Here is an 11,014-nt window from a genome sequence, read left to right as displayed (position 1 = left end):
GCGCATCTCCGCGCCGAGGCTTCGGTCAAGCGTGCCCGGCCAAGCCCAGCCGGTGCCCGCGAACCTGCCCTTTAAAAGCCTCCCGAGACACGCACGCGCCCTCCGAGACACCAGCAGCCACGCTGCCCCACGAGCCGGATGGCGGTGACCACCGTACCTGTAGATGGCGGAGAGGATGCGTGGTAAAATGTGCTCCGGGGCGTGATGCGTGTCCATCAGAAAAGCCTCGGCTTTTCTTGTGGGAAAGCTCCTTTATCTCCGAAGTTCGGCTAGATGGATGCGCCTCTTAAAAAGCAGAGACATACGTAGGCATATTAAAACCTCCTAAATCATGAATGAAGGGCAGTGGTCCGTATGGACTGATGTGTAGTTTTTGTATGCTGCACGCTTTGCATTGTTGAAGTTGTTACTAGTTGTCTAACTAAATTAAATCAGACGGCAGAAAGGTACGTTTTACATTTAGGTAAGAGGAACATAAAGTGTAAAAAGACCAATGAAAAATGGTATAGCAAAACAGCATAGTGACTGATTTTCAAAAGGTGTGACTTCAGTTGGTTTATTTTACACAACTTTACTTTTTTTGCCAGGCAGAAGTCTTACATGCCTCAAATATATAAGTAGTACTAATAGTTACAATGACTGTAAAATTACAAGGACAATAGCCTATCCTAGTTTTAGTATGTGATTTTTGCACATTATCACATGCAGGGGTTTACTGTAGCGATGGGAACCTGTTGTCTGCCACAGAACGTAAAAGCAGATAGAAGAAACGTCTGATGCCAAACTACTGCTATGCAGTCAGATTGCCCTTGATAAAATACGACACATCATAAGAAACAGGAGTTTACGAAAATGTGAAGTAACTGTGAATTGGTTTATACAGAGCTATTACTGTGATACATTTTAAAAAGATTAAATGTGAACCTTTTTTAACTTGCAACTAGCAAATTAATTTAAACATGAGAGAATAAAAACGCGTAGAGATACATGACTGCACTTCATATTTAGTTTGAAGTTCTTGAGGGTGTATTTACTTTCTTTAGAGAAGGCCTAAGAGCTGTTTCATACTGCATTTCAATGCACATTTTAAGTCTTAATTGGAAGGTAAGTACTTCACAGGAACTGTTTTCACTTTGCATGGGTGGAGGCTGGTAATTCCATCCATCGTTTATATAAAGTATGGTTGTTATGAAAAGCTTCATGGTTGTCACTTGAGCTGTAATTGCCATACATTATGCACTGTTCACTGGAATAAATGGTGTGCAATAACAACATATATCTAGAAAGTATGCATTAGAGAGAGGGATCTGTTATGTCGATTACTGTATCACTGAGCATGGATTATACCAGAAAGTGATTTTTGTTTTGTCCAGACTACTTTAAAATGCCTTACGGATTGAAGTAGGTAGATGTGCATTTTGACACAAACCAGAATGTAAGCTGCAGTGAAGTGTTGCATGTCCTCAGCTAACTGTACTTCACATGGGTTCATTCTCCAACAGATTGGGAAACAGAATGCCATTCGATGGAGCCAGTGAACCTGACCATGCCCACGGGTCATTAAAGTCTGAATCAGACATTTTGCAGAACACACTACCTGAAAATGAGAAATTCTATTTTGATCTGTCCAGAATTATTGATAGGTGAGTTTCTTTATTATCATAAATACAAATGATGATGCACTACTTGAATTATGCCAAAAGATCAGTCACATTTTCAAACTAAGAAATAGGAAAGGAAGAATCAATTACAGAAAAAAAACCACACGGCTTCTGGTTGAATACTGGTAGCAGTAGGAATGTCTGCAGAAATGTTGATTGCGCTGACATTCTGGCGTGATGAATTCATTCACTTCCCAGGAAGGGCTAAAAAGTATATTGTGAAAATCTGGAAGTTGTTTTATGAAATTAGCTTAATTTAATATGTACAATAGATAACTTAAGGAAAGCAGTATGTTTACAAAATGAACGTTATCAAAATGATATGAAACCCAGGTTGTATTGTAGAGTTTATTTATTGTCCATTTCAGAAATGCAAGGCATGCTGATGGAATTTTCACCAGCGTCTACAGCCATCTTTTGGCTAAACTTGCTGTGAAGAGATATCTGCATTCGCTTATTAGAAAACGAGTTAGGTGAGGTGACGCTTACATTAGGTAGAGTTTTTTCCTAGCTGACTTCATTGGCAATTTTTTACCCTATACCTAAGTTCTCATTTTTGCGATTTAGAGATAATGAAAGAGAAACTGATATACGATAGGGGAGCTGAAAATCCTATGTAACAACTTAGTGGTATTTGTTACGAAATGAATACGTTACTATTTATTCCTGATACAGCTGTGAGGGGTAGAGCAACAGACACTGGACATGGCACTAATAATAAATACTGGCAATATTATAATGATTGTCACACCAATTTCCTAATTTTTTTCTCTGGTAGTGTTTTTACTAGCTTGGCAGATGAATGGCAAAAGTAAATACAAAAAGTAGTCAGTACTTACATAACAGCAGGGGAATGCTCAATGAAATTAAGAAACGGTTGGTTTACAGTGAAAACAAAAATGAATGATTTTTTTCCTACTGTAGAACGTATTGCCAGATGTTTGGGAAATCTGTGTTACAGAATGATTTGAAAAAGAATGAGGCAAATCCGTAGACAAGGGATCCGGATGCGACTTCCGGACCAGGACATTCATAAACTAATGGTCGCAGGATGCTGGAAAGGATCACTGTATACTTCCCTTGTTTTTATATCCCTAAGCAGCAGCTACTTGCATTCTTGGGAACCGAATAAGAGAATACTTTGGTCTGACCCAATATGGCAGTTCCTTTGAGTGCCTACTTCATATGCTGAAAAGCTGAGTGAAAATTAGGTCCTGCATTTATGCCAATGCTGCCTTGTTCCAGAACATATAGTGCCAGTTTCTTATACGCCATAAACTAAAGTAGATCATTTAAAGCAGAACACACTAAGGCTTCCCAAGATCATGCATGAAAAATAGTCCTCCATGTTTGGATTTCACAAGGTGTGTTTTGTCTCCTTAAAACAAGCATTTGTAGCTATGTATGTGATGCTACACTCTTACTTTCCTCTGAGGCAGGCTCCGTCCTCGCTGAGTTCAATATGAACAGTGACCAGGTCCTTTAAGAGCTTACAGTGACTTAAACCAGTCTGCACCTTGGCATTGTACTAAAATATATTTATGCAAATGATAGAAATCAAAATGAAGTCAGTTTATTAAAAAGAGTAACCTGGGCTATGAGAACAGACGGGAGGGAGTTGTGAAATCCACACTCAGCCATTTGATCCTGCAGAATCCCTGGGACAGGGACTCTAGAAATCATTGAGTATGGATCCTAATTGCATGGGCCATGGCAAAGTTGAGCAGGAGAAAGAAATCAGTGGAAGGTGTGCCCAAAAAGACTGAACACCAATCCTTAGAATTTGATCCTTGTTACTAAAATACGTAGTAAGCAATCAAAGCAGTGGCTTCTTTTCAACAGAAGAAAGATCCAAAATCATAGTTGGAAATGAAAGCTGAAATGAAAATTTGATGTTATTTAGCTAATCAACATTGTAAAGTTTGTTTCACTCATTTAACGATATCTTCTTTCAAACGGATATCGTCTATTATTTTTTTCTTTGTAATTGTATTGCCAGCTCCCAGGACAGTCCTGTCAAACGCCACTCTGACGCTGTCTTCACTGACAACTACAGCCGCTTTCGAAAGCAAATGGCGGTGAAGAAATACTTAAACTCAGTTTTAACTGGAAAAAGAAGGTACTACAAGAAAGCAAATATATATTATTTCCATACTTGTATGGTATTAAGACAGAAAAGATTTATACCCATGTATGTGTACAGAAAGGAAACAAAAGGCAATGAACATTAATGACATTATAACGTAGTTTATAACATGGTTTTCAAATACAGACAGCATTTTCTTCCAGACTGGAACAGACACTACAATCAGATTAGTATAAAAGAATAAAGAGGAGATGGCATCTGGCAATTTTAAAAAGCTTCTGGCAGATTCTTAAAATGGTTTTATTTATAAAAAAGCCTCTTAAGGAAAAATCCACAAAGCTATGGAACATCTGCAACAATTTTATAAAGAAAATACGCTATTTGTTGAAAATTTGCCTTTAAGTAAACATACAAAACGAAAACTTAGAAGTCCCAGAAGGACCATATGTGCTAATCAGTATAGGTGAAAAGTGGCAGCACATGTTTTTGTAGAGCTTATATTCTGTTTGTATATTCACTCATTTAGACAACTGCTTTTAAATATCATGTCTCTTCACCCATTAAACATGCTATTTCATGTGATTTATAACACTTTGGTATAAGTCTGACAAAATGCGCAATAGCTACAGTTAGAAGGCGGCTTTGCTTGCTTGTTTGCTTTTTCTTCTAAGAGCAATTAAACTTGTTTCTGATCCACAACAGCCAGGAAGAGCTAAACCCCACTAAACTTCGAGATGAAGCAGAACTTCTTGAACCTTCATTTTCAGAAAACTATGATTCTGTAGATGAGCTGCTGAGCCACCTCCCACTGGTATGCCCAGATTTTCTTTCCTCTTGCTATCTGTTACTTGACTTGACCCATAAAATGAGATTAGTCATACGTGAAATGTGGCCTGTCAGAAAAGCAGAATTATCTAGGAAAGAGCCGTGTTACATGAAATGCTGCATGTTTCTATAGGGATTGTGTCTGAATATAGTAATCATTTTAATAACAATAATTAAGTTATCCCATGATTGCTGTTATTGAAAATTCCTAATTAAATGGCACTGTTAATAATGCATCTAACACACTTGGGTGTTTCAACTTGTGTGCACTGCAGCGTAAAACCAGAATTGACTCATGTTTAATTACAAAGATTATTATTTCTTCAGAGAACAAACTCAAGGATATTTCTTTTCATTAAAAAAAAAAAAAGAGCTGCACATTTTGTTTAACATCTATTTCATTGGAAGGGAGTTGCCCCTAGAACTGAGAGGATCAGCAACATGAACCCTAAGCATTAAGAAAGCACTTGGCTCCCATCTGAGGTATGCTGTAGAGGGATCATCTGACATGCAAATATTGCAGTTACTGTTTTCCATTTAGCTACTACTGTTTTTCTAAAATCGTTCTCAAATATGTTTCTTTGGTTTACTGAAATGTAAACCCTTCTACATCACAGCACTTGCAGGGACATAAAATTGAAAGGGTAACGTAGAAGTGAATCGGGTTTGGTATCCTCAAAAGCGTATTATGAAATTGATGGTAGGATGGGTTTTGGCATTCAGCTGCGTCTCAACTACAAGTAAGAAAAAAGGCTACTCTTGAAGATAACTTGGGGGTTTGGGGGGTTTAGAAGAAAAGACATTTCTCCAAAGTGTTGTTTCCTTCCAAGACTGAAAGAAAATGTTCTTTTCCTTTCCACAAATGTGGCAGTTCCTCTAAAGTTCCCAAAGATCAGAAAGGAAATAAACTGCTTATGCCTCAAGGAACAAAACAATTTGTAAGTGATGGGATTCAGGAAAGAAATGTTCTTTCTAGACAAGATCATTGCAAAAATATCTGTTCCTGGATTTTGCACCTTCTAAAACTGCTGACATTGATTAAGTGAGAGAGTAGTGGTGCAGCGGGTCGCGGGTGTCTTCCTGGAAATATTTTCAGTCCTTTCCTTTTTTATGGACCGTACTGATGATCCAGATCTCCCTATAGGTGAATCGCTTACTCAGTATTGACTATTACTGGTCATTTTATCGCAGCGCCCAGTTGCTGATGTAGTGCGTATCAAGCAATCTGAATTCGTGTATCCATTTCAAGGATGCAGTTGTTTTCCAAGTGAGCTGTTCCATTGGCGCTGTAGGCCAATGTGTAGTAACATTTTTGCCTAATCCTTCAACCTTTCTTCCTCATCCTACAGCCTTGTCTGCTGGCTGTAATGCCCACCAAGCTCCTGTGAAAAGCTCCATCTCATGCTTGTCAGTCCCAAGCACAGCAGTTGTTTTATATCAAGTGTTACTTCTTGTCTGTGCTCTGCTTTTATACACCTCATGATGCAACTGCTTATGAAAATGACTTCTAAAACATGTTTCTCCTTTGCTTTTCAGGACCTCTGAAGGACACCTGGTAAAATCTACGACAAGAACAAGCTATTTTTGAGTTCCACATATTGTATTTCAAAGAGATGACTTTAGTCATCAAACCAGAACAAATATGTTGTGAAGTGAAAGTTGTGATATATTTGTTTCTTATGTAATAAAAGTTGATATTTACATTGTAAATATTACTCTAGAGTCTCTACTGAAAGCTGTACATATGGATGCCAGTTTAACTCATGAGACATCTGTGAGTCCATATGCTGTAAATCCTTTACTTCAATAAATTCATTTGAAAATGAGTGTGCAGCTGAAAAGAGCCCGTCATTACTAATTAATTGCCTTATTTTAGGTGTGGTACAACTTCAGATAAGCCTGCATGATAATAGGGATACATTTCCAGATAGCTTCAAAAACAAGCGTAAAAACGTGAGGAAAATAACGTGCAAAGCATGTAAAACTGCACTACAAAGATCTCTGAAGGTTACTGCCACGCAAAAGGGAATGCTTTTCTAGCAGCTTACCAAGCAAATAGAGAATGAAAAAGCATTAAAAATTATTTGACCTCCAACAGCATCTTTACTTCCTGTTCACATTTTTAATATTTCACAATATACAAATTATACTAAGACCAGAAATGTATCCTTTATTTTCAGTTGTGTTTTGGATGCTCTGGAGCTGACAAAGCATGCAAAGAATGCTATCCCTTGATTCGTTTGATGCCTAAAGTGACCAGTTATTCTACATTTAATTGTCTGTAGCTTTGATGATGAAACTATTCATTATATATGAAATAGATCCGAAGACACTTTACTATTTTTTCAGAATGAATGTAATTTACATATGCAGACAATAAATCATTTTGTATCACGGCAAACTATTACTGGTTTGAATCAGTGCTACAGGTACCTGGAACAGTAGAGGTCCCAGTAAGTGCTGTCTCTATTATAGCAACAGAGGAAGACATTATTTTTTAACTGAGGTATACTATGTTATATTAGAAAGACAAACAAGTGAGCCTCCAGTCCCCATTTCTTTAGCTTTGTATCATTGTAGGTTAGTATGGAACTGGAAATTTGCAGCTGATTCACTGTTGCTGTGAATCAGAATCTGGTTGTATTTTATTAAAATTGTAGATTTAACAAATTGGATCATTTTCTAAAGGATTATTTACTGTTGTAAGGACCGATAGTTCCATTGCAGTAAGGAAGGTTTGTGGTACTGCACACACAACATATGAAATGCATATTCATGCATGATACCAGCCATAACACTCTCATGATTCCCCTCCCACCTCCTAGAAAGAGATGAAATTTGAAGTAGAAAAACTTACCAGACCTACTTACAAGTTCAATTTGGAATTTCAAGTATATTTATGTATCATACATATGCACACATAGACAGTGATAAAACTGATTTACAAGTTTCACTTACAAGTTTACTGTTCTCATTTAGAAGGAAGCTTCAAACATGATAAAATTTGAGATTTATGAAGACTACTTCTCATAAATATGTAGCCTTCCGATTTACAATTTTTTTGAATATTGGCGACTGCATGTCAAAGAAAACCAGCTTGCACAGATCAGATGCTATTACTGCTATTTCTGTCTAGCCTTGACAGAATTTATTTTAGCCTAAGCCAATGAATGATTCACAAAAGTTAGATGTAATTTTGAAGTCTTCTCTTGAAAAGTGGTCTTCTAATGGTGGTCCACTCTCAATTTCTATCTTACTATGAAAATTTGAGTGCAAAAGGATACTTGAAGGAAGTACTTGAAGGATACTAACAGATTGATGCTATAGTACTTAACTGGAAATTTTCTTCAGTGTAGTTTGAACTTTGTTGGGATTTCTGTGATAAGTAATCTTTAAAAAAAAAGTGAAAATATTAACCCGAAGCAAAGCTGCATATGGTCTTCATACATAGAACTCTGTTTAGATATACATAATATTCATTCACTCAATTTAAAGTAACAAAAATTGGAGTGATCAAATTTTTTACTCTGTATTTCCAGAAATCCTTGGGTTTTTTCTAAATTTGCCTTTTTAAATTTATTTCCAGTTTACAATAAGGTATCTGATGGAAGAGCTTGTCTTCCACATCTAATGTTTAATCTCCCCAGTATTTTGTTCTCCATAGAAAACTGCAGAACCTTTGAACATGGATTTTCTGTTACAATGGAGATGGAGTGGGTTACAGAAAAAAGGGATGCTTATTAGGAAATCATATATATATATTATAAAATACAAAATTAATATTCTAATTGTAATAACTAAAATAATACTGTGATAGCTTCCTCAGAGGATTAGCAAATAGAGACAGTCTAAAAGGCATGCTAAATTTTATGTACATTTTAGCAAAACCTAGCACTGAAAGGAGAGCTATTAACCTCCAGAATAATATACCTGACTTGATATTTGTGTGAAAGTTATTTTAACTTGTCATAGCAACTTTTGACATTCTATAGGACATATAAAGCCCAATTAATGCACTGAGACTAGTTACCTGTGGAAGATGTAACATTGTTCACCTCAACTCCACAGGCAAGTGGTTATGGTAAGGTTAAATGATAAAATTGAAGAGAAAATTGCAACATTTCACTGAATGAGACAAATCTTCAGTCTCTCAATGAGTCTTGACACATGTCACCAATCTTACAACCCATCTGCAAAATGTCATGAGTGGAATCAAAGTGTTGCGTTAATTAGGAGAATGAAAGGGGCAGCTCCAAAGAGAGCATCAAGAGGACTGCTAGGAGTGAAACAAATACCCGGGAGATTTAGAAGAGCATCACTAGCAGAGAGAATGTGACCACTCGGGAGAAAGGAATAAAACTGTAAAGGGTTATTGGGGTATATGTTAAAGAAACATCTCACCATGTTTCTCCAGAATTTCACTTCTAACGCAGGGTAGGAATACCTGCGATCCTAGAGGATGGAACTCATTATTTTTTGTTTTATTGAATGGGGTTTGCTTCTCGGACCTACCCCATGGAGCTTTTAAAGAAAGGGACAGAATGACCCTTAAGTGCATCTTTACCAGCACTGGAAGGGGATATTTTCTGGTCCTGAATCCACAGAGAAGATTTGCATGCTTGCGTGCATCTGTGCAATCATCACCCACACAAGGGCAACCCTCAAGATTGTGAATAAGACCATGAGAATTACAAAAGTTGACAAAACATTTTAAAATTACAGCTGGTAAAAACACATTAAAAATGAATAAAACGCTAACAGCTCCTCTGATATTTTAAATAGGTTTGAGGGGCTATGAGTGTTTGTTCCACCTGAAAGTCTGAGACAAGATTTCTGTTTAAAAATATGAAAATGGGTAACTTGGATCCAAAGCATAGGTATAACTTCATGTATAGGAATATTGAATTCTCCCCAAAGACAGACCTTTTGGAAAGAGATGTATGTATACAGGAACAATTTATTTGCTTGCAAGGCATTAGGAAAAGGTAGATGGAAAAGGCTGTCTGTTGCCTCTTGTGATACTACCTATGCTTTCCACTACCTCTTTTATTTTTCCTTATTTCCTCTCTCCCTCCTCCACTTACTACAAGCTTCCCCACTCTTGTTAATACTCCCGCTTTTGGCTTGCAAAGCTAGTGTATGAATGTATACCTATGTTTTTGAGAGGAACAGTTACAACAGTCCTTAAATTTATGGTGCAGCAATCTAATAACTGCCAGCCTTGGTTATGGAGATGAGTATTGCAGAGAACCTGGCACAAGCAGATTTGCAGGAGCAACCTGTCCTGCTCACAAACAGCCCCTGGCTTCCCACTGGAGATTTCCCATTTGGTTTGTGACTGGCACAGAAGGCTGACCTTTCCTTGGATGCATCAAATAGAACATGGGGCCTCCTGGGGCTTGCCCTGGCTCAGGCAACTGCAATATTTTCAGCTTTTCTCCTTTCTGCTCTGGAACAGTCACAGACAAATCTCTTGCCAGGTTGACAAGTTGGTTTAGGATTGGAGGTAGGAAAGTAGACACCGGTCTTTTACATCAATCTTTACAAAAGTCCGAAGAATAATTTGATGCATCTTCTGCTTCTGAAGTAGACAAACAGGAAAAGTTTTACTTCAGTTTTATACACAGATACATGCAGGCCACTTAGGAGGGAGGGGAAAAAACAGCTTTCCCTTGCGAGGATAAGTATTTTCAATAACTTAATTGATCAACATTTGTAAATAAAATGTGACTGATTATTCAAAGATTAAGCTGAAAGTGACATAAATCATAATGGTACAGTGAAAACGATAATTCTCTTATCTATATATCGACATTGTCATGGTGAGAACAATATTTTCAATAGAGCATGTTTTTGGGAAAGAATGGGGGCTGTTTCAATAATGAGGGAAAAAAAGGAGAAAAAAGATCTTGTCCTTCCCCACTGAGAGAATTATTTAATACTAGATAGAGTTTTGCATAGGATAATATGCTTAAAAGAGTGTGCGTGAGGTTGGTGCATAAGATCCATTTTCTGGATCTTTTCTGGAACTGTCCTGGACATTTAGAAGCCCTATTTCATGTTTCAATGAGACCACAGCATCTAAGAGCCTAAGTTATTTCCAAACATGGGATATAAATGCTTTTAATGTGTTGATCCTATTACTTAATAGTTGTCAAGTCAGAATTTGCTCTTATCCAACACATACCCTCTTTTTGGCATGGGGGAAAGCAGAAGAGAAGCTAAAAACAGTCACTGTCTCCTATTGTTACATGAGATGGATCAGTGAAGACTTTTTTACTTAGGAAATGTACACAGAGCAGCAATTGTTGCCAGTAACTTGTGGAATAGCCAGGCAATTGACTGGGTAGGACAAAGACAGAACGATCTCTAGTTTTGCTTGTAAAATTACCTGATAGTGCTGCTACTTGGCCAAATAGTAGGCGGTGTCAAGTTCTTGCAC

General features: G+C 37.3%; 1 protein-coding gene across 1 annotated transcript; it reads left to right on the top strand.

Annotated features, from left to right (window-relative positions):
• The first annotated feature begins 1,482 nt into the window (after positions 1 to 1,482).
• LOC104071104 (VIP peptides) lies at positions 1,483 to 6,389 on the top strand. The gene is made up of 5 exons (XM_009580033.1): positions 1,483 to 1,643; positions 2,030 to 2,134; positions 3,661 to 3,780; positions 4,450 to 4,558; positions 6,109 to 6,389. The coding sequence occupies exons 1-5, from the start codon at positions 1,483 to 1,485 to the stop codon at positions 6,115 to 6,117; spliced, it is 504 nt and encodes a 167-aa protein (XP_009578328.1). The 3' UTR covers positions 6,118 to 6,389.
• The last annotated feature ends 4,625 nt before the right edge of the window (positions 6,390 to 11,014 follow it).

The sequence above is a fragment of the Fulmarus glacialis genome, unplaced genomic scaffold (genome assembly GCF_000690835.1).
Source record: "Fulmarus glacialis isolate BGI_N327 unplaced genomic scaffold, ASM69083v1 scaffold48956, whole genome shotgun sequence".
Classification (NCBI taxonomy): Eukaryota; Metazoa; Chordata; class Aves; order Procellariiformes; family Procellariidae; genus Fulmarus; species Fulmarus glacialis.
Note: the sequence above shows the minus strand (reverse complement) of the source record. Positions and strands in the feature narration are given on the sequence as shown.

Excerpts from the sequence above, each read along its gene's own strand:
- LOC104071104 (XM_009580033.1), top strand. The coding sequence starts at position 1,483 with ATGGGTTCATTCTCCAACAGATTGGGAAACAGAATGCCATTCGATGGA. Across the intron at positions 1,644-2,029 it reads CTGTCCAGAATTATTGATAG|AAATGCAAGGCATGCTGATG; the intron begins GTGAGTTTCTTT and ends TGTCCATTTCAG. Across the intron at positions 2,135-3,660 it reads CTTATTAGAAAACGAGTTAG|CTCCCAGGACAGTCCTGTCA; the intron begins GTGAGGTGACGC and ends TTGTATTGCCAG.